The sequence below is a fragment of the Centroberyx gerrardi genome, chromosome 22 (genome assembly GCF_048128805.1).
Source record: "Centroberyx gerrardi isolate f3 chromosome 22, fCenGer3.hap1.cur.20231027, whole genome shotgun sequence".
NCBI lineage: Eukaryota > Metazoa > Chordata > Actinopteri > Beryciformes > Berycidae > Centroberyx > Centroberyx gerrardi.
The window spans coordinates 4,512,491-4,537,101 of record NC_136018.1 but is presented as its reverse complement, the minus strand read 5'-3'; the positions used below and the strand labels follow the sequence as shown (position 1 = coordinate 4,537,101).

Sequence of the window (24,611 nt, the reverse complement as noted above, 5' to 3'; positions counted from 1 at the left end):
TGCTTGTCAAACAAAGATAGCAAATAGTATATAGGATGTCCATCATTAAAAACAGTTTGTACATTTACAGTATCTAATGTATTTGGCCGGAAAAGCCGCTTCACCCCGACCCTCCCCTCCCCGACCCCGACCCAGCCCGCCGCCATTAAACATTGATAGTATACAATACTACTATCTCTCAGGTCAGTTACAAAACACATTGTCCACACCATTGTTCACAAAAATTCCTAAAATTCAAAGGCATCTTTACTGATTATGACCAAAAACAGTAAAACTTTGAGAAATATATCTCCAGTGATGACAAAACTCAACTTAGTTCAAGTCTTGGTTTCCATTTCAACATCCACGTGTGGATCGCAGGAATGTGTGTGTGTGCGCGTGTGTGTGTGTGTATAAGAGAATCAGTTAGACAGTTAACTAGCTAGCTAGCTAGCTAACTAGACAGATAGATAGACAGATAGATAGCTGGCTAGCTAGCTAGACAGACATAACTAGCTGGCTGCTGTAGCTAGCTAGTTAGATAGACAGACAGATAGCTAGCTTGGTGCTAGCTAGCTAGCTAGACAGATAGAGAGCTAGCTAGAGAGAGAGAGAGAGAGAGAGAGAGAGAGAGGACATGAAAGAGAGAGAGCTGTCATGGCTCTGAGCTAGGTCTCTCTGTCTGGGCTCTTCCCTATGTACATCTCGGCCAGCTTTTTGAACTGCGGTCCCCAGTTAGTGAGGTAATCGTACTCCTGGTCCCCCTCAGTGGCAGCCGACTCCAGCGAGCTGAGCGACTCTGCCAGGGAGCCGCTCCCCTCGTACGCGTACGTCGCCAGGGAGTCGTAGGGGGGCGCTGTGGGATCCGAGTCGTTCTCCTGCAGCCTCCCGTTAATGAAGTCTCTGACATCCGTGTTATCCTTTATGGGTGATGTCCTCCGAAAGGGAAACAGCATTTCGGGTATGATGTCCCTGCGCAGCTTGTTAGCATCCATCACCTCTGGGTTGCGCAGCGTGCCGATATCAAAGGCCTGAGTGTCCTCCTCTCCGCCCCCTTCATCGTTGTAGCTGACGACGTTGTCTCTGACATCCTCTTTGGAGATGATCAGAGGCTCCTTCTTCCTCTGCCTCCTCAGGGCAGCAAACAGCACCACGATCACTACAAAAAACAGAGGGAAACACAGAGCGAGAGAGAGAGAGAGCGCGGCATAAGATGTGTGCCTCCTAACATGTGTCATGCATTAAAGAGCACAGGGGAGCAGGAGCGCAGAGGGGAGACACATTTGCTATCAGTGATAAATCCCCAGCACTGCCTCAGGCATTCACCTCCTATTATTAAAGATTCAGCAAAAAAGCTTTTCTTTTCTCTTTTCCCTTGAACGGCACATTCACTGTACCAAAGGCGCAGTGGTTGGAGGAGCATTTCTTTTCTCTCTTTTTTTTTTCTTCCCCCAGACTTCCTATATTCTCTTGCACACGATTTCATATCTCATCTCCTTCATTCTCTTCCTGCAATAAAAGACATTTAATCAGAGACTGCATTCCTTCCAGAGAGCGGCGCTGTGAGAGAGCACGCTTTTAAATGAACTCATAATTCTCCTGAAAAAGGGGCAGCAATCTCTCATTTGGGACATTTGGCACAAACCCTGCTTCACCTGTCCTCCCACTCTCCTTCCCCGCCTCCTTCCTTTCGCTTTTTCCTCGCAGCAGGTACTATAGTTGTCTACTTGCCTCCCACCCAGGTGTTAATTACAATGCCTTCGCCGCGGGGTGGGGTGCGGGGCGGGAGTGGCTCTTTAAAAGGTTCTGCACCAGCATTTCTGACTGACCAGTGCCACGTTTTTAGACAGCGTGGAGGGCTGCAATGAGGAGGACCAGATAGGGGGAGCCGTTCCAGCTCAGCGCCTGCCTGTCGGAGTCAAGCGGAGGTGAATGAGACGGTCTGTCAGGGGGGTTCAAGCGCGAAAAGCGTCGGATAATGAGCAGATGTCATGATATTTCGCTCAAGAGGAGAGCATGGAGTTCAACCTTCAGCGCTCTCAATCTGGCGGGAGAAGATCTATCCAACCCGCCGGACACGCAATTCTGGGAAAGGGAACTTTAAGTTAAAACAGGTAGATACGGGGGGGGGGAAGTCTGTCAATACTAATATGGTTGTAGGGTATCAGTCAGATGCTAACCACAAAACAAGAAGATAAGCAGAGAAATGATCAGGTTCAATACATGGACAGAGGACAGTACACCCACATCGATAAGGGCATACATTTTAATTCTTCAGTGTGACGCCCTTTATGTGGTCCGGTGTGATATCCCACGTTCACAGTGTCCAGTAAGCCTAAAACCGCTGTTGTTCAAGTACTATGCCTGGCCAAGCAAGGTAGTAAGGTTCAATGACAGTTGAAACCCATTACTTATTGATATGCCCTTGAACATAAGCACTACACATTTCTGCTTTTTGCTTGGTAAAACGATATGCGCTCTTGCTGTTCTGCACTGTATGCTTTTATATACTGCATTAGATCACAAAGAGGGCTGAAGTGGTGCTTTAGGATGTCAGGAAATAGCATGCGACCTACTTTACCAGGAAAATACACAAAGACCTTTTTGTCAAGTGGATTTATTTGCTAATGAAAGCAGCTTTCAACCACTGCGCTATTTTCTGAGGGAGAACCGCTGTATATAGCCAAGTATGTAAAGTAATGTCTTATCAAGTGGCGGGGCTTTCATCACTGTTGATTACTTCGACCTTAAAAGGGACCCAACAAATACCTCCAGCAGCACTGTGCATCCGATTCAATTATCTATGAATGAAAATTGAAAAAAAAAATTTGAAAAGTGTCACTGATGCTGGCGTGTTGAGGTACTGTATAATAGAAAGTGATATTATACAATACTGTATTTTTAAGGGGTTCTACACCTTTTTAGCTTGTGACCCCTTAAAACGAAGCAATGCCCACTCACAACTTCTGTTACAGATTTGCATGTGTAGTGCAGTTCAACCAAATAATGATTTTCCCTTTTCATTTGATTGTCAGAGGCCTAAAGGTTTAAAAACTATTCAATATTTCACAAGAAAAAAGCAAAAAATTAGAGAAAACTCTGAAAAAATAGACATGATAATAAATCTGTATATTAGATGTATGTTTTTCCTATTCCATAAAAATATCTCATGACCCCCGCAAAATTGTCTTGCGTCCCCCTGGAGGGTCCCGACCCCCAGGTTGAGAACCACATTCTTATGGTTCACAGACAACAAACAATAAGGAGGCAATCACAGGCTTCCTTTTTAAAGTAATGCATACATAAATATATCAATGTGTGATTGCTGACTCAGCAATCACACTACATTATCTATCATCATCATCATCATAAATATCCATTTTGCCATTTTAACTGAACTCCTAACTCCATTCTTCTTCATTGCTCTTATGTTTTGATATTGTTTGGTATTATCTATTGTTTTTGTGTGTTGTATTGTATTTTATTTATTGTGGTGTCATATTTCAGCCAACCTGTGAAGCCAAAGGCAAATTTCCACTGTGGTGGACAATCAAGTTCTGTTCTATTGTATTGTATTGTATTCTATTCTATTCTACTCTTTATCACTGATTGATATAATGCAGGAAGCAGCAACAGCGGTTTGTTTGGAATAAACAGAAGAAGAACTGGGTAGTTAGCATGAGCAGCGACAGCCACTATGACTTAACAAAGAAGAGAGCGCCACCTACAGAAAATCCAAGCTCCGCCCACACTGTTTGATTGACAGCTGATGCTCTGGGAAGTGCAGTGCAGAAACACCACAGCATGAGCGCTGAGCACCAAAGATGTCCCAGAAATAAAAAAAATCTAAAGAATTTTACAGATTAGCAGGACTCAGAATGCCAAGAGGGTCCAAAAGGGCTTTGGAGACGGAGACACACACACACACACACACACACACACACACAGGGAAGTTGTACTCACTGAGGAGGATGATAACACAGAGCAGGATGGCCACCAGCGCTCCGGTGGTGAGGCCGTCGGAGAAGGGCAGCACCTCCGGGTTACATGACTGCATGTTCCCCCGGCTGTCGCAGGCGCACACGCGCACAATCAGCGTGCTGGTGCTGCTCTGGATGGGGTAGTCGTTGTCTGAGATCACTACAGGCAGGAAGTACATGCTCATCTCTCGCCGGCTGAATCCTCCCCTCCGTGTCAGGATATTGGCAGTGTTATCTGCGGGGGGAAGATGTAAAAACGGGGGGGATGAGAAGCCGTTTCAGTCACCTAAACGATCACACAGGACAGAATCCAAATCTTGATACGGTTAAACCATTTTCCTGTTCTCCTTATCCCTTGATAGATAGACGGAGCTAAATAATTGTAATTGCAGCCTTTGCACACTGCAAAAAAACCTCCATCTTAACGAGTCATTTAGTCTCATATTCAACCTTCAAATCTTATTTTTTTTAAAACGAGAAAAATTCTGCCAATGAGAAGAGATAACTTCACTTGTTTCCAATGCAGTTTCACTTGTTTCAGGAATTTTGTAGAAATGAGTGTCAATCAGTTGAAACAAGTCAGAATAAAGCAAAATCACTGCACTACTATCAAGAAAATGACACTTGATTCTACAAAATTCTTGAAACAAGTTGATTTGCATTGGAAACAAATGAAATTATGTAACCCCGTTGGCAGATTCCTTCACTTGTTTTATGAAAATTTAAATTTTCTGACTCAATAATAGACTGAATAACTTGTTAAGATGGAGATTTTTTTGCAGTGCAGGGGAATTCAGAATTACTGGCACCCTTGGCAAGGGAAAAACAAACGGTATGAATAATGAGCTGTTCTTTTTTTTTTTGCTCAAAAAACTTCTTCTAAACTCCAACAACCTTTATTCCAAAAGAAAATACTGTAGCTTCGTTGTTACGCTTGGCCACACTTTCTTGCAAAGCTAATTAAAGTCTTTCTAAGTTTGTTGTTTGTTAAAATTCCACTTCGTTTCTATGTAATAGTTAAAAGTCGGACCCATCTGGAGTCTCGGCTACAGTCTCTTGCATTTGAATGCATCCCAGTGGCTTTCCAGGTATGGAGGAGATTTGGCTAGTATTTACTCTGCTATAGTGTGAACTACATGGTTGACTGATGGTAAATAATGGCACAAAACTCGGACCCAGAGGGAGTAAAGCAGTCAAAAATCATAACTGTTCTTTGGTTGAGCATCAAGAGGGAAATGGGAGTTTATCTTAGGATAGCATTTTGTCTGGCGATCTTCCTAATGATCTCTAGAGGGAAAATTATAAGTGTGAACTTGACTGTATCCATCTGTATTTTTATTGACAGTGGGAAGAGGGTGAATGTTTATTAGGATTTCTACTCCCCGAGAGCCTCAGTACTTTGGCATTCGTTTATTCAACCGTGAAGTCCACACTATACAAGAGTCTACACTGTGCCAGAGTAGAAATAACAGCATGTAGAAAGTTCTGAAAAAACAAAGGCTTAATGTGACGACGTGGGTGAAGATTTGAAAAGATTTTTGAAGGAATATAGCGCATATCATGTAGGTTTAGGTACACTGAAGCAGTTAAACTCAATATAAAGCCAATATACAGATGTAGCCATTGAAGAAGTCCCACTTTTCACTGTAAGCTTGCTGAACTAGCACTGCATGGCTCCCTACCCAAGAGGAGGTGTTTGGAAAAAATACAAATTTTACTCTCCTTTCAGTTGTCAGAAATGATCAGGAGTGATCTGCTCTGAATTACAGTATTCTTCCACAACATACTAATTTTCTTCTATTGTATGACATTCAAGAAAGAACTGTCTGCAGTACAAAGCAGGACAGATGCGGGATAAATGCATGAAGGCAGACTTTTACAATGGCTGCCACTGTAAATGGAGTAACGGCTCTGGAGGACTTTAAAAGCTCTTCAACAAAGAGTAGCCTACCAACATGACAGTAAAAGAAAAAGAAAAAAATCACACATTGGAAATACACAATCTTTCTCAACAAATACTATATATATATATATATTCTATACCTAATTCATTATTTTCTACAGCACGTTACATTTTATTCTAATTCACACTATATCAGAACATGTAGAATAACAGTTTATTACCTTCCCTGTCAACAATGGTGAAGTTTGGGTTGGAGGCGCTTATACTAAAGACAAACTTGTGTCCAACCAGGGGTTCGTCTGTGTCAACAGCACTTATCGTCTGAATCAGCTGTGGAGAATGGAAAATTAGTGTGAGAAAAAACACTGGAAAGGTTTTGATTGTCCTCTCATAATCTAAACATCCAAAAGCACATGTTATAGTACAATGTTTAAAACGAAGGAATGGCGGACTGTGGCTACTCCAATCTCAAACTCCCAAATTCTTTAATGGACAGTTCCATCACCCCAACATCACCGATCCTCTTCTAAGTGAGGTGTGGTTTTCTATGAGGCCAGCCTGTACCTCACTAGTGTGCACAAGTACAGATGGGACTAATCTGGACTCTGGAAATTTTGACATGCTGGGTTTCATATGTCCATAGAGGAAGGCATCATGTCAGAATCAGATTTTGACCAATTGCTTTGTCTCATCAAGTTTTGCTACTGGGAAACACAGCAGGTCATGGTGGGACTCGAGATATGAAGCAAGTCAAGACTCAACAAGTCTCTTGAGTCTGTGGGGCTAAAGGACAATATGAATCCAATGGGAAAATAACCATCTTCTGCACAACTCAATACAGTTGAGTTGTGCATACTATTAGCAGGGAGAGCAGTAGTATTTGCCTTTTTTCACAGTTGTAGTTATTTTGTCATTTGCATTCAAAAATGTCATAGCATGAAAACAAATATAGAGGCTTTGCAGTTGCATCACAAATAGCAACCACATCTGGCACCATCATGGAGGTCGACTGGAGAACTGGCTGTGCATAAACAATGGCTAATTTAGCAAAGCAACTGATATTAATGTTAACATGCAACTTTTAGCCACTACTAATGCTAGCTTCTTCTAGATACAGTATGTTAGCTTGTGCATAAATCAGATGTGTTTACAGCAAGACAAGTTAGCTGACCAGCTTCTATGGTTAGCTAGCTAACAAGCAGACATGATCTAAACACAACATCTATCAGATATATCAATGTTGAATGAGTTTCTAGTCAGAAACAGCACAGAAATTAACCAAGTGTTTCCAGTTCTGTTGAGACGGCCAAGTTACACATTTAGAAATCAGCTGTTCACATCCACTGCTTGCCAAGAGCTGAGGACCTCCAATATGGCCGCCAGAGGGTGTGTTACAGCACCTGACTTTATATTTACACAACAATTATACATCATAATTAAGATATTTTCAATACTACACAAGAGATTATGAATTTCAAAGCACCTGTCCTGCTTTGACGTTCTCGCAGACAAATGTGTCGTAAGACATGGCGAACTCAGGTGCGTTGTCATTGACATCCAACACCTTGATGAACACTGGCACTCGAGTTGTCTGCCGTGGGTTATCTGAAAAACAGAGTTAATAATAGGTTAGCATGGATGACAGTGGTTTTTTTAAATGCATCTCTTTTATGTCTATATATTCTGCATACTTGTGCCAACGTTCTCCTGTTTTTTGTTTTGCTTTGTTGTTTTTTATGTATGTATTCATGTATTCTCCATGGCGGTATCATCAAAGTGAGCATCATACTAAAAATAGAGATCTATCTGCTGCTATATGAACAAGATTAAAGGGGCAATAAATACGGTTTTTACTCCCCCACAGCACAAAATAACCTTAATCTGAGGTTTGTTGATCAATGCCAATGACTCACCAATTCCTTTGCTATAGGTGCTGAGATTTCTGGCATTCGAAATTCACTTTCCAACCCATACTGTGTTTTGGAACATTCCCAGACACTCTCAATCCCCCAACACCACCTACTTGCATCACCTGCTCAGTGATGGAGGATGGTGCAACAAGCAAACAACCAGCATCGCAAGACGCTTGAGTTATGAAAGCTAAAAAGCCCCGTTCTCAAGCCAAAAAAAGCAAAGCAGTAATATTATTATTATTACATAATGTTACCTCTTCACTGGTTGTTTCTGTTGGATCTCTGCTCTAATAGCCAACTATATTGTGAAAATGTGAGAGAAAGAGGGGAGGAGGCTGTGCCAAAGTCTTAGGAGGAGATAACTTCTATTGATGTTGTTGCAATTCCTACTGGTCGCTGATTGCCCCTTTAGATAGAAATATATTTCGTAAATGGAAGCAACAATTACTTATTTCAGTAGCCACCACAGAGATGTTGTGCCATTTGGACATTTCTCTGTCCAGCGCTTTCAATGTTGTGATGGTTCCATTCACAGAGTCAATGTTGAACAGCCTCTCCAGATCTGTATGGCGGTCAATGGAGTATCTGCAAGAATAACGCAAAGATGTAATCATCAGCAAAGCATGCCAGTCAATACCAATAAATATACAGTTACTTGAACACTGCAAACCCACACAGCACAGTGCATTTATCTGTCTATCTAACAGGGGGGGAGGGGGGGGGGGTTGCATAAGATTCCTTGTAACATGAAGTGCAGTTATGAGAAAATGCATTCACGATCCTTTTGTGCTGTCCACAGAAATGCCTGCGCTGATGTTTATCTTTACAGTACAATCACACTAAAGCAGTTCTTCAATCTATAAAAATGTATTTTCCACAGCACATCACTGATTGGCTCCAATGTGGGATTTATTCCATGCTCTCTATTGTCAGAAGATGATACATCCTGCCTAGTGCCTCCTCATTTGTCATTGTCAACTTTCATATTCCACTGAAATTTAAATATGCAACACAATACTCCATGTGGCACTGGCAGAGAGTGGCATATCTCTGTGTCAGAGACCGGCAGGCGCCATATGTGTGCAATGGCAGAGCTGAGCAGTGTGAATCGATAGAGCAAATTAGGCTCTTTCACTTTGACTTTGTGCAGTGCCACAGAGGGCTTACATAATTCTGGGAAATAAACAGTGTCTGTATTCACTTCACAGGGCCGCCGCCATCTTCCGCTGGGAAATCACCAGGAGGGACCCATGAATAATATCCTTTTCTTCCCCCTCCGCACTGACACATGGCTACGCTGATGGATTAGATTTAGCCAAGTGAGCACATTTTCATCCCCTCCAAAAAAAAAAAGAAAACTGATAAGAGGAGACTTTGAATTTCTACCATGTGTTGCTTGTTTTGTTATTGATTTCTGTACCATTATAATTAAAGCTGGAACAATGAGTTTGGTCTCGAAACAATCAAATTACCCCAAGAAAACATTGCACCCACTCCGGTGATGAGGAAATATCTGCTTAACAGGCCATTGATGAATTGCTAAGTTTACTAAATTTGCTTTTATCCCTGATGAGGATGAATCATTTGCGAGAAGGAAGGGACAGGATTTGGCATTTGGCACCGGCAGTTTGGCGTCGTTTACAGTCTAGACACTTCCCTCTCTCTCTTGTCTCTTACTTGACGGGCTTGTTGTCGGCGTCGGGGTCCCGGGCCGACACCACGCCGACGAAGCTGCCGGCAGCCGTGTCCTCGTGCACCTCGATGATGTACGGGTTCCTGGTGAACACGGGGGGCTCGTCCACGTCCTCCACCGTCACTTTCACCATGGCGTAGTCTTTGAATTGCAGGCCGTGGATGAACCGTGCGTCCAGGTAGGTGTTTTTCACCTCCACCCTGAACTCGTAGTCCTTCTTATTTTCATAATCCAGCGCCTGGAGATGAAAGAGCAGCAGAATTCAAGCTGTAGACTATTCCGTTAAAAAAAAAACAGTCCGCCTCCAGGATTTTGATAGGCAATTCATTGCATTTCATTTGTCTGACTTTATCTTATTCACACTCTAAACTCTAAGTTACAAATCCAAGTGAGGAATACTGATCTTGAAGATCTTCTAACGGGAGAAGTAAAAAGAGTTTCCAGCAAAAGACTGCTTTATATTATTCATTTCACAGGCTTAGAGTATCTGGTTTTATACCGCAGCTCAAAATAATTTCAGTCGTATATCTTTCACACATGAATAAATGTTATCAGGGGGCTGTTTCTAATCTGAAACTATACTATCTATTTTTTCCATTGAAGTTAAACACGCTGTGTTATAATTGGCTGACATATAAAGGAGAGATGAAAAGAAAGCTAAAATTTCATTTCATTTAAAGAGAGAGAGAGAGAGAGAGGTTGGAGCCGGATTCTAACCTGAGTCAGACTCTTTCATGAAAACTTGACGGGAGTCGAGAAGCTCTTTAAGGTGAAAGGACTAAACTAGCTTTTATAGAAATAATGATAGCAGATGTGTACAGTCTGGGGAATAGCTGGCCCTTCATCCAAAAAGGAGCATGTATACCGCAAAAAGTGTCATTTAATGTGCTTTAATCTTGTATTGAGCCGGAGTCTGAATCTTGTTTTGAGTCTTAAAATCTTATTTTTCATATAAGTGCAAAAGAAAATCTGCCAAGGAGGTGAAATAGTTATTACTTTTTTTTTCAGTGCAACTTCTCTTGTTCTCTCCGAGACTTTTCTTGAAACAATTGAAAGTTTGTTGAAATCTTGAAGGATGAACATTATGTCACTCGTCTCAAGACGATTCTTGCAAGAGGTTGTTTTGCACTGGAAACAAAAGACATTATCTCACCCTATTCATATGTTTTTCCTTTTCACTTAAGAAAAATAATACTTTAGCATTCAATAATAGTTTAAATGGCTTGCGGCAGCAGGTGTTTTTCTGCATGTGTCTGTAATTCATTGCGGTTGCAGACTGCAGAAGGCTTTATAAAGGACCTGGAAAGGAAGGTAAACAACTGGGAGGAGTTATTTACTTTTTTAATTATGATGACTCCCTCTTGTGTGGTTTGGTCGGTGATGATGTTGAACATGTCGTGACCGCCGACGATGCTGTACTCCATTTCGGCGTTGCGGCCCACATCCGGATCGTCGGCTTTAATTCGACCGATCGCGCCTCCGATCTCCGTCGACTCCGCAGCGGTCACGCGAAAGGAATCTATAGATGACAGAGAAAGATAGAAATTCATTGCAGATTCTTTTTTTTTCTGTATGTGTGTGGGTGGTGCAAGCATGAGAGTGTGAGAGAGAGAGAGATTTGTCTTAACCCCACAGATGAGGCCCGGCATAAAAAACGATCAATTGTGTTCGGAGGCCTATATGGTGAATCAATACAAGAGCGGGAGAAATAGCATCTTACGGTTAGCAAAGCGCGGCGGGCTGTCGTTCACGTCGGAGAGCGTGATGCTGACTGTGGTGGTTCCTGAAAGCCCGCCCATCTGTCCGGCCATGTCTTTGGCCTGGATCACCACCTGGTAGTTCTCCTTCACTTCTCGGTCCATGCCAGGCAGAGCCGTCTTGATTGTGCCTGAAAATAAATGTTTTGGGTTTTTTCTTTTTTTTTTTTACCACTAATGCCAGCTTAATCTAATTTTAGACATGCCGTGGCTAAATAATGTGAGTGATGCCTTTGAAAGGGTTTTCCTTTGAAGGTTGCGTGAGTCACAAACAAAGTGAGCCGCACGTTGACATGCGGCTGCAGAAAAGAAGCAGCGTTCTCATAATTTTTTAACACTGCAGGCTCTGGAATCGTCTTGAAAAGCAGAATAAAAAGGTGCAGCTCCTCAGATTTTAATATTAGATCTGTTAATTGACTGAAACGTGGAACGGCTCATTTTCTTCGAAATTAGACGCAAACAAAACTAAGAACTTAATTATACGTATATGTTACAGAATTTAAATTTTGCACTAAAATTGGCCAACTCATGAAAGTGTTCTGAAAGAGAGATTCAAAGACAGAGTGAAAAAGAAAAAAAGCTTAAGGTTTCCAAGATTACCAACACCGAGGAACAGAGAAAATCCTTATCCTGTTTGTTTGATTCTCAAAAACACTTGACTGAGCAGTGCCAAAAATCTGTTCAGAGACTCGCACAACATGACAAACTGCATGCATGAGTGTTTGTTGGGGATGGCTTACCATTTTCAGAATCCACAGAGAAGTACGGCTGCCCCTGCAGAATGCTATATACAAGCTTGGCGCTGTTCCCGTATGTCTGATCGTCGGCGTCGGAGGCCGTTACGGTGACAACGGATGTACCTGCAAAGCGACAGACGATGCCGGTTTAATGCCAAAGCTGTGAGGCTGCACATATCAAAAGACGGTTATGCGTACGTTTCAACTTTTGTTCATCCAGGGAAGATTTGCTGAACACTTAGGCTCTTTTTCAGCAACGCTCTGATTCATATTCATTTAGTTACACACATTCATACCTAGCAGCTGCCCAGTATAACTACAGTCTTTTGTTGTTCGTCAGTAAGTAGCTCCACTCAAGCAATTGGGGTTAATTGTCGCGCTCAAGGCCACCGCAGCTGATAGTTGTTGAGGGAAGAGAACGCGCGTCTCCCTTCACTTCCATTCACTCTCTTCCTCCTTCCTTTCCTTTTTTCCCCAGCTGGGATGTGAACCAGCAACCCTTCGGGCCACAACCCTGCTTCTTATTTATTGATGTTTTGGCGATAAGAAACAAGAGATTCCCCCTTCCATGCCATTCTGAAGAAGGCAGAAAACAACAACACAACCACACTGATTGATTGATGTCTTGATAACTTGATTGAGAACTTGCTGCTGAATTGTAAAGCATTTTGAGCTGCATTTTGCATGAAAGGTGCTATATAGATAAAGTTCATTCATTCATTCATTTATTCTTTCATTCATTGACACTTTTTAAAGCAAAGTAAAAGTAGAGGCAAAGGTTCCACAGTCCAAGATGATAGTTGCCTATCATTATTGCATTGTACATTATTGTATTGAATAGTCTATGTTAACGGTGCATTGTAACTATAGTAGTGATAAAAATGATAATAATTATAATAAACTTTATTACACTTTTTAAACAGTTTACAAACTGTGCTTCACAATCAAATCAAATAAAAACAGCCTAATCATAAAATAAGGTAAAACAAGTAAAAAACAAGGCAGCACAAGATAAAAGGTGAGAACACAGATGAAGACATAAAAGGCAGCACATAAAAGCAAGTCTATAAAAATAGGTTTTAAGAAGTGATTTTTAAACATGATACCGATTCTGCTAAGCTAAGCTGCTCCTAACTGTGCTGTAAAAGTAATCAGTAAAATCTGATGACACTGCCCACACTATAGATGCCATAAGAAAGATTATATTACCTTTATCAGATTAGAATTAAACGTCTCAACACCTTTTTTGTGACGGAGCATGTGAGTTTTTCTGCCAAAATGAGATAAGCACCATTTGAAAAAACTAAGTGACACCTGGTGTTACAAACCGGTTGCTGGCATGAGAGGAAAGCCCATTTTGGGATCCTATATTAAAGTCATGCTAGATTAAATGTTTCTGAGGATGTAATCACCTGTGGTTTTTGAAAGATGATTTCATACATACACACTTTATTTTTCCAAAATCGATACATGGCGTTATAGAATTAAACCTTTTATATGGGTTATTATGAGTCTGTGCTTACAAAATAGCTATGTTTGTGAGGATAGAGTCATCTGTGGTTTTGAAATATTGATTAACGAATTTCATTTGTTCGCTATTATGTTGAATCCAGACGCTGGAAACAGTATCAATCGATAAAGAAAGTCCAACCAAAATAGTTAAGTTCAGAAATAGCTCGGTTTTATCTTGTTTCCTCTCGAATATCCTGTCATGGCAGGCAGTGAGTTTCTAAGTCCTGCATAATCTGCTCAGGCGTTTCAATAACGCCACATTGCAAATACTGTCCTTGGCATTCAGGAGACCTCTGCTGTGTCCTGTTTGGGTCTGACTGTCTCCGTGAATACTAATGAACGCTTGAACATCTGTCCCACTTAGTCCCGGCACTGATAGCATAAAAGGGGGCTGCTGATTTTTCATGGCTGGCTGGCTTGATTAACCAGTGTGTTCAGTCTGAACACATAAGGCAGTTTATTAGTCTGGAGACGAGTAGTGGTGACCCTGACCCACCTTTTGCCAGTGTCCATGCAATTTAGAAATCTAAGACCAATGCATTATGAATTCCAAATGGGCCACTGTTATTTGTCATATAGACAATTAGGTTTTGATTTACCCCTGATTGCTCCCATGTATTAATTTGTGGTTGCATAATTGCGGATTGATTTCAAGTTGCCTGCATTATTTTCATAGGCTTTGTTTATATTCATGCCAATTGGTTTATTTATACTACTTGAATGGAATGAAGTGGAGTGCAATGAAGCAAATCTTTAATTGGAAAAGACTGTGACAATCTAAACTTTCAATATTTCTATTGCCTATTAAAAACGGCAAATGGCGTTACTTGTTATGAATGCCCAATGAGCCTGACCAAACAAATCACTATCATATGAAAACAGCGATAAATAAATAAATAAATAAGGAGCCGTGCAACTTTTCAGAACTGCCATTTGAAACAGAAAGAAATATGTGAGCAAGCGTGAATTAGACACTTATCAGTTGACTTCTATATCTTCTTAGCACTACACTGAACTGACAGACTTGTTAAGTCATTTTATCTTGTATCCAGACTTATCAAGCTTATTTTAGGATATTTTTTTGTTTGAAATCATCTCACTGCACTGGCAGATAATTTCACCGGTTTCAACATATTTGACTTTTTTTTCCAGGAGAATGTAACTTGTTTCAGGACATTTACTTGGTAAAAGTGAAAGTGTCTTGGAGAAAGTTTCTTCATTGTTTTATGATGATTTCCTGAAAGAAGTCATATTGGCATGCATCAAGTGAAATGTATTGAAATTGAAGCAAGATTATCTGCCAGTGCAGTGAGATAATTTGACTAAAAATATCATGAAATAAGCTTGATAGGTCTGGAAAAAAGGTAAAATCACCTGAGAACTTGTCATTTTTTTACAGTGAATCTATAGCACACTAAGCTGAAAAAATACCTTGCACAACGCTTACCTCACTATATTAGCACTCACAGCAAAATATGTATTACATTTTTCTTGTGTTGTTGGCAAATCACGTGTTTCTGAATACAGAATTCCATTAAACAAACTTGGCATGTGTAAAATATGTCTTGTATTCATGAATTTTGACTATAGCTTTGAAATGCCCAACTGACTGAACAAAAGATCTGTCCAATGTTCTGGTTTCTCAGTATAGTGAAAGGCATTTCTTTAATAAAAACTAAACAAAGCCTTCACTCACCGACTTCAGACATCTCAGGGACGCTGGCAAAGTAGATTTCCTTGGCAAACTTTGGCTCGTTGTCATTGATGTCGTGGATTTTGATGTTGAATTCGGTGTCGGGCTCCAGGTCCATGTTCGTGTTCCGGTCCACGACTTTGGCGTGGAGCGTGTACATGGCCTTCTCCTCCCTGTCCAGCCTCTTGGTGGCGTGGATGTCCCCCGACTTCTCGTCGATCAGGAACAGGGTGCCCGCCCCGTCTCCTGTCAGGATGTACTTCACATTGCCGTCACCTTTGTCCACGTTGGAGTGCAGCTGAAAATTGGAGAGAGAGAGAGAGAGAGAGAGAAAGAGAGAGAGAGAGAGAGAATTTGATAGAGGTACAACATTCAGTGTCAAAAAATGTGACTTACCATCACTGATGCTTACTAAAATCTCCATCTTAACAAGTCATTTAGTCGATTATTGAGTCCTAAAATCATAATTTTCTTAAAATAAGTGAAAGAATCTGCCAGTGGGGTTTGATAATTTCACTTGTTTCCAATGCAAATCAAGTGTCATTTATTTGATAGTACTGCAGCGATTTGCCTTATTCTGACTTGTTTCAAGAGACTGACATTTGTAGAAAATTCCTGAAACAAGTGAAACTGCATTGGAAACAAGTGGAGTTATCTCACCTCATTGGCAGAATTTGTCTCTTGTTTTAAGAAATTTAAGATCTGAAGGTTGAATATGACTAAATGACACTTTAAGATGGATGTATTTCGCAGTGTACAATGGAACAAACCTGTCATTGAGGGATCATTAACTTAAAGGCATCTAACTTTGTTTTTTTTGGCAAACGGCTGTATAGAATTGAGATGACATGTCAAAAACATGTCAGTCAGTGGAGATCAAAGCTGCATGAGGCAGCTTTGCATGTCAGTCAGCTCCAAATGGCAGCAAGAGGTGACTGTTTTGAACTTAAATACCCAGAAATCCCTGTAAGGTGATGAGAGAGGAAAAGATCTAATGTTGGTGAGTCCAACTGCTCACTGCTGTTTAAAGAGTAAATAAACCCTAGACCACTTCTGTGGGTTTGGTGCCAGGTGATCAATCGATCAATCAATCAAACTTTATTTCTATAGCACCTTTCGTGCAAGACTCCAATACAAAATGTTTAACAAAATGAGAAGATAAATACATACAACACCATAATGAAAATCAGAATAATATATTAATAGTTATAATAATAAAAGTAAAATAAATGAATACAAGTAAAATAAGAAAATAAAATAGATACAAATTTTATTAAAAGAAATGCATAGAATTGGGAGCATAGTGAAACTGAGAGACCGATGCATCGCAGTAAAAGAGGAAGATTAAAACAAAACAGACTGCTTAAAAGCGAGGTAAAACAAAATCAAGGCCAGATTAGCTGTGATTGAACACATTCTCATGTAAAAGCTAAACTAAAAAGATATATGTCTTAAGATTGTGTTTAAAAGAGGTGATGTCACCTTCTATAGAGTACAACAGGTGGTGACATCACCTGGCACCAAAGATCAGCCAATAGAAGATTGCAATTTGCAGCAGCACGCTTTTAACCATTAGATGGCAGCAAACCCACAAAAGTGTTCTAGGGTTTAGTTACTCTTTAAGCAACTGTTTGTTTTTCACTCTTAAGTTTCAAGAAGTGACCAAACCCAAAACCAGAATTTCATTTGTGCAAATAGTGAATCTACAGGGCCTCAATTAGATGGGACACTCTTCTCTCTGTTGGACTTTGTGATTCAGGCTGATAAGACGGAGTGTGATTTTACATCAAAATCTTGCCTAGTGCAGCTGTAACATTTTGTCTTGTCAATGTCATCTACCACAAAAATCAATAAAGCGCTAAAGGAGGTTAGACACCCAATATACTTTCAAAATCCCGTGTAATGAACTAATCAACACACTCACTCACACACACACACACACACACACACACACACACACACACACACACACCTCCAGAACTGACTTGCTCTCCAACTAGTTTTTTTGTGCCTGTACACAGGTCATGAAGCCATGCCATGTGAAATCCCTTACTTTTTCATGAGAATACATATTTTACAATACACTGTATGGTAAAGCGGATTACCACTCAGTTTACAAATTCACGTTAGTGAGTGTAGACATATTCTGCAAAAAATGACAAGTTGTCAAGTGATTTTAACTTGTTTCCAGACCTATCAAGCTTATTTCATGATATGTTTAGTCACATTATCTCACTGCACTGGCAGATAACCTTGCTGGTTTCATTAAATTTCACTTGATCCATGCCAATATGACTTCTTTCAAGAAATCAGCATAAAAATCTTAAGAGAAGAAGTTTCACTTTTACCAAGTAAATGTCCTGAAACAAGTTACATTATCTTGAAGAAAAAGTCTTAATTTGTTGAAACTATCTAAAAATCCTAAAATAAGTTTGATATGTCTGGATACAAGATAAAGAAACTTAACAAGTTTGTCAGTTTCTTCAGTGTATAAACATCAGCAACTTTCTCCCAATGCTAGAAAACAAAAAGCCAGGAGTTTTATCACTGATGTCAGATAGGCTGGATATGCTTTGTGGTTGTTCTATTAGTTTGCAACTTGAAAAATACTTTTATCCCTAGTTTAATTATCCAGGTTGTTGGCACAGTGATTTTTTATTTCCATTATTCTGAATTGATTCTTAAAGGAGCTGTGCATGTGTATCACTATGCTCTCATGTTTGTGACTCTACGACACAGTGACATTTGAAAGGTTTCACTCCTAAACACTACATATCCATTTTGGAAATTCATCAGCCAAAAATATATATGATTTGTGAGCAAAGGTCTTACGATGACTCATAAAAGTAACCCATGGTGTGCATGCAAGCAATCATTTTTGTAAGAGTATGTGTGTTGTTTTTTTAGTTTGTTTTTTTTAAATGCTGGATATGCTGAAATTTAATGGTATGCCCCTACTGAGAAATCTGTCTGTTTTAGTGTGAGAGCAGAACAGTGTCTCGGTACCCGCAGAGTCAAGTATGACATACTCCATTAGTTCGGATCAAATTAGTCTTTGATTTGTCTTCCAAATTGTGCCTTTGAAAAATGATGAAACCTGACCCACAGCAACAATTGCTAAAATTAGTCACCTCTGACTTATCCATCACCTTGAAGAAGCTCTAAGTGTCATGGAGGAGTAATGGCGGCATACTGTGACAGACACTTGATTCAAGCTCATTACTGTACTGGATCTGTCAGCAGATATATTTAGAGCACTATCTCATGGGTTCACATTTTAAATGACAAGTAGTTAGGGACACAGAATGTACGTCAGTAACTTATTAATATTAATGTCTGCAGCATGCTGTGAGGAAACTAATTATTTTTTTTTTTCCCCCCTGCAATCGGAAGAGTGATGTCAACAGTACAACTTGGGATGAAAATCAGAAATGTACCGCCGCCGCCGCTATTATCAGGCGGAATAAAAAATAAATTAAAAAAAACGGGGACGAATGTGAAAACAACATGCCATCAAGTTCAAATGAACAATATGTATTTGGCTTCATGTTTGAAAACATTTACATACAGATGAACTCCATTATCCAAAGTCTATTAAAGAGTTTGGTTTGAACGTTCACATATCTCTGCGCTCCAGGACGGTCTGTTCGGTGTTTGGGAATATGAACAACTCTGTCCTGAGCTGTAGACCAGTGAACCGAGAGTTTATGACGTGCTGTCGATGGACTATGAATGGCAGACTAATTTTGGCGAGTCAGAGAGTGTTTGTATGCATTTTTGCATTCAAATGAGCTTCATATCAGCGCTATCAGTCCTGAAGCAGAACTCCGCGTAAAAAAAGTAATAATATTCTCGGATAATGTCACAGTCACCTTTTCCCATACTTTTCAATTCATTGTTTATGGAGCGGTACATCAGCTTTAGGAGACAGTAGCACATGCTCACCAATTCTTTCTGCGGCATAAGAAGAACATATTTCATTGCTGATATTCATAGGTGTTTCCGTTAAAACACACACTTCCTCACATATTATCATAATAATAGGGTCAATGCAATTTCAGACCATGTCACCGTATAGGAATTGCATTTTTCCTAAAGCTTTTGATTATTGTCTCCTGCAGTTTTCATCTGATTATTACCACATTCCCCAGCCTTGGATGTTAATCCCGTAAAGAGGAACCTGAGAAGCAAAAACAACAAACAAGGAGCCATCAAAGGGATCTCTACTCCATGTAGCCAAGCTGTCTACTGGATAATAGTAATTTGACAGCCTTTGGAGAACACAGTGGTATGAATATTACATATTTCCATCACTGAACGGATGAACAAGCCCTTACCTTTTGCACTTTCGCTAATTATCGAATGTCTTCATAAAGTCAGCCTCCTAATCATATGGGTAAACAGATCTTCTCCCCACGGACATCGATTTTTCTCCCTGACTGGTAAATAAGGCTGGAGTCTTGCAGAAGTAAGCAGTGTTGTACCGCCTTATTGTGAGATCTGACATCTAAAAATAATAGTATTCCTGTACAGCTAAATTGGTGGGGCGCAGTGCCAGCGCCATGGAGGTTTAGGATTTCATTTCTTCGGGGATCGCCCCTACTAACAGTATATATTTGATTCATGTAGTGCTGTAACTCAAATGTGATCCTCTCCTACAAAGCTGAGAATTCACCGCCGGCCTGCGGATTATGATGAGTCTCAAACATGGATCAAGTCTTTCGTTTTCATTTAAAAAAAAAAATGCTCTATTCCTCAAAAGTGTAAGAAACAAGTCAAATTCATTTTTTAAAACTGATGAATATAACAGGAGAGTTTTCTTCTGACCGGTACGCTGAACTCTGCAGCCAACACATCACATTAGTGTTCACCTAGAGGAGATAGCATTGATAATCTGGACAAAGAACTGCAGAAAGTATTCACACACAGCCTTGACAGAATCAAATGTTAGCACTGCCACGCTATATTTGCAGAGATTTAGTGGCTCTCCTTTCAAGGCCTTGCAACACAAACACAGCCTTTTCAAGGCCTTACAACAGAAGCACAGAAGAGAGCCTTGATGAGTTAAATCGCCTTGCACAAACACTGAGGAATTGTCAGTAAAGCAGCAAAATCATTGGCAATTCTTGTCAGGTCTCTGGTAAGCATTGCTCGGTGCTGCAAAGAGGAGATAGCAAAATAGAGCTCAGAACGGATACAGAATAATTACTCTCTCTCCTTCTCTCTCTCTACCTCTCTCTCTCTCCTAAGACACAAGCAAAAAAGTCTATGCCATTGGAACAATGCACTATAATGCTCTTATGCAGGTTAAAGTAACACCTCACACCACATCTAGTTTACTTGATATTTTTCAGAGCTGGTAGAAAATTCATGCAGTGAGATATTGAGCGGGGCCTTGCAAAACCTCAAGGATCCTCATTCGCAAAATAACACAGGAAAGTGAGCTGCCTGGAATATTATAATTTAGGGCAGCATGTTTTGTTTACAAGGCACAATATAATACAAGGTACCCCGGAATTTAATAGGATTTTGTTCACTTCAAACACACTGCTCAAATGCTCCAGACTCCAAAGTTTCTGATTGTATTGCACAGCATTGCAAGTGTTCACACTTCACAGCGCTGCTTAAGAAGTAGGGCACCACAGCTGCACACACTGAGTGCTCACACTCATTAACGACCCTGTGGAAGTCAGTTGCGATGAGAGATTTGAGGGTTTGCTGCTTGATGCATGCACACCCCATTGTACAATACGTCCACAATCGTAATCAATGTGCACTGAACACCACGTTCAGTAGGAATCGTCAAAGCTGAAGAAGAATCAGAAGTGTGCTCAAAATGCTGATTACTTTTACTTATATCCTTATTTCTCTTGCTTAGCTTCCCATGAAGTAGTCACTCAGTTGGTATTTCAGCCTCAAAACAGCCTCTCAAACACCTTGATAAGCAATATGGGCAGCATTTATTATTATACTACTCTAAACAGCACCCGCAGTATCTTCATTGGAGAAAGTATTGCACTATACAAGATCTTGACTGTTCTTTACATCAAATGTGATTGCTGTAATCAAAAAATCAACCTCAAGTGACAAAGAGTGAGTGAGTGAGTGTGTGTGGGTTGATTTGGGAGGTTTGATTGAATGTGAAGTAAACAAGGTCTCCCACAGTGCACTGCAAAGGCCATTAAAAGATCTTTATGAGGAAGACCATCAAGGCTTTGATGGCTTCGCGCTGGGCTTATAAGTGCTTTTGCTTTTGGTCCTGGCTCTCCATCTCTCTCTCTCTCTCTCTCCATCTCTCTCTCTCTCATCACTCTCTATCTTGTTCTCTATCTCCATCACTGTCTCTATCTCTATCTCGCCGCAGAACTCCAAAGTTAAACTGATGGAATTAGTGATACGGATCGCCATGGCTTCCTCTGTAAAGCAGCGTGGCGGCATGTGGCTGCCCTATTTTTCCCCTCGGTAATTTATTACAGCCTCATGTCTTTCTGACAGTTTAATAGTGAATGATATTGGACACAGGGAGAGTGGAGAGCTGGTGAATGTGATTGCTGTCATGCCACAGAAGTTGGGTGCCAGAAAGCATCAAAGAGTCAGGAAGAAAGCCAGACCGCACCAGTCACTGACACATCAACGGATGGCCCCTTTTTATAGTTAGCATTCGCTTTGTTGCTTCATCACATAACACAACGAGGTGAATTTCATTGGCCCTCTTGATTGATATGTTTTCTTCTTCCTCCTCCTCCTCTCCCCATTCCATTTACTTTTGCTGTTCCTTTCTCTTCGACACATCAGGATGATGGTTTCTGCAAAAGAAGTTGTCATATCCCCCTACTCAACCCTGCGCAAGACACTTGTTTACTCCGGAGAATGAGGTGTGTGATGAAAGCCAGCTTCCTCTGAGAAAATTGGCTGTCGACAGTCACCTCATTTCCCTCCCTCAAGTTGATAACTGTAGCGTTCCCCATCACACCTGTCTTTATAGTGCTGGCACGGGTGAGCTGACAAGAACCTCTCTGATCTGGGTGGGTGGGGGAGGACGCGCTGCTGAAAACTGTTTTTTTTTGCGATTCTTATGAGAGCGGCGTCTCGCAAGGCCTGTAGTTAGTTTTCAAGCTCGCTCTTGAAACCACTTCTCTGACGTCTTGGAATTGTCTCGGACTCTATTTTGACTCAGACTTGTCTCGGCCGCTATTGGATGTCGACTCCACTTTTCCCATCTATCTAAAAAAAAAAAAAATAGATGAAGATATGTTTTTCTCCATCTGGTCCACCTTTGTTTATTTTCTCCCCAGAACTAAAATCAATTGTAGAGATCTCACCTGTAGAATACTGCTCAAACTTCTATGCATTGATTAGCCAAAATCCTATGTATTGATTAGTTGGATATTGAAGGGTTTAGTGCAGAACTAGATCTACATTACATCTCTGTTCATCCTGCTCAAGCATTATTCTTACATTTGGAAAGACATGTAGACTGTCTTGGCTTTGAATAAGACTCGTTTTGGTCTTGGTCTTGATTTGAAATATCAAGTACCATGTCATGAAAAAGAGCTGAAGGGTCAGTTTCTGGGAGTAAATTTCCCATTAATTTCTCCCACAAAGAATTTGCTTAATAGCCATAACGTTTTAAATGATGTAATGTAGACTTTTCAGATTCCATCAGATTGTGAAATGACTGTGTGTGTTCCTGTAGAGGCCATCGATCAATCTGATTCCTACTTCAGTGTTGAGAAATCAATCGTGTTTTATCCCAGAGTTCCTTGTGAAAAAACCAACACCACCCACAAGATTTAGCGAGATCCCGCCAGTCAGAGAGAGGTCGCTGTTACCATAGAAACGTCACCCTCTTCAGACCAGAGTGAAGCGACGTTATAGTCAGCTAGCAAAAAGTATCAGTATATTGCTGCCGCTCCACCATGGTTTTATTGTCAGACATGATAACTTTTTTTTAGGGATGAAGAGATGAGTGGAGTGTCTACGTCATGACAAATCAGTAATCAATATTAGATTACATTCTCATATTATTTACACTGTTGAAAATGAGGGAATTGATTGATTGATCAAGAGAATTGATGACGTCACTCGCAATGCTGTATGGGTATGAGCAGTTCGTTCCCTCCCAAAAAAAGTCTTGTACCCTTGTTGCCTTGTTTTGTTTTTCATATTTTCTTTTTTTCTTCATTTGTTATAAGCTCATGATTCAGCTGGTCTCTGGTTAATTCGATTCAAATGTTAAAACTCTTTATATCAGGATTTTAAGAAAGGTCTATGGAGAAAATGAAGTGCAAAACTGACGTACTTCCTGGAACCAGTGCGGCTGAAAAAGTGGGCGGGAAAGGTGACTCATCAACCCTCGCCGTCTTTGTGATGGAAATAACTCTTTAATTCAATAAATTAGCCGCTGAAAGAGCCGCACATTGTTTGCACTGTTTTCCTATGATTGTTGAGATATTCCTATTACATTGATGGCATCTGCCCCGCAGGAAATTAATTAAATGCTGATATGAGATATGATTCATATTGGTGTTTTGCAATGACACATGAATGAATAGGCACAAAATGGAACAGGAAAAGCTGAAGGCAAAGAGCAGCGGTTTAGATGCACTTGCTGTGTATCTGATCGCTTCAGTTAACTTTCCCTTGTGAAGGCCGGTCTTCTGGCAGCACATTCCTCTACAACCAATTACATCAAACACTCCTTCAACGAGCTAAACCTCCCAAAATTAGTCCAGAGACGACGACGTTTTGACACGCTACCTTGCCGACGTATTGATGGTCGTTTCCTCCGTACTCCTCGAGCAGAAAGAATTGATTCCACATCCATCCGCGTTTGGAGCGCTGCAGTATCCTCCCATCGCTCTCGGGCGTCCCAAACAGATTCCCAATATTCCCAGGTGTGAAAGGCAGGGCGGCGCCGGGCCACAGGATGGACAGCATCAGGAGGAGCAGAAGCTGATTGGTGATCATGGTATCCAGTCAGTTGGGGGAGGTCGAATGTCCTGGATGACTCGTGAATTATGGTAAAAGGCTTCTGATAGGATGAACACTGGAAAGCAATGTCGTCAGAATAGACATTGTATTCCTCTCATCTGATGTCCTGTAGATTCCCTGTGAAAACAAGAAACATGAATAATCAGATCAAGCAAAAAATATTGATTAGTCTTGAAACGCTTTTGGTTATTGAGGGCATCAGTGTTTACCCCAGAATTTGATTCTTGGCAGGGTGGAAAAGCCTCTGAAACAGCATTTAGACCCTCATGGGACACTAAAACTCCACTGAAACCCAGACTAATGAAATTCCTATTCACTGGTAGGGGAAACGTTGTTGCATTAATTAATATTCCCACATTACATCCATATTCATGAGATCCAAATAGTGTGCAGGTAGGAGAAACAAAGTTGATTTTTTGTCAGTTACAGTCTATTTAGTCTAGTTATCTA

At 40.7% G+C, this 24,611-nt stretch overlaps 1 protein-coding gene across 1 annotated transcript; it reads right to left on the bottom strand.

The window, feature by feature from the left end:
- Window positions 1-647: 647 nt before the first annotated feature.
- LOC139914996 (cadherin-10-like) lies at window positions 648-24,137 on the bottom strand. Its single transcript, XM_071903470.2, has 11 exons — window positions 23,928-24,137; window positions 15,171-15,465; window positions 11,966-12,085; window positions 11,189-11,356; window positions 10,806-10,987; window positions 9,453-9,706; window positions 8,224-8,360; window positions 7,346-7,467; window positions 6,084-6,192; window positions 3,943-4,194; window positions 648-1,138 (listed from the first exon to the last, which is right to left on the bottom strand). The coding sequence occupies exons 1-11, from the start codon at window positions 24,135-24,137 to the stop codon at window positions 648-650; spliced, it is 2,340 nt and encodes a 779-aa protein (XP_071759571.1).
- Between the last annotated feature and the right edge of the window lie 474 nt (window positions 24,138-24,611).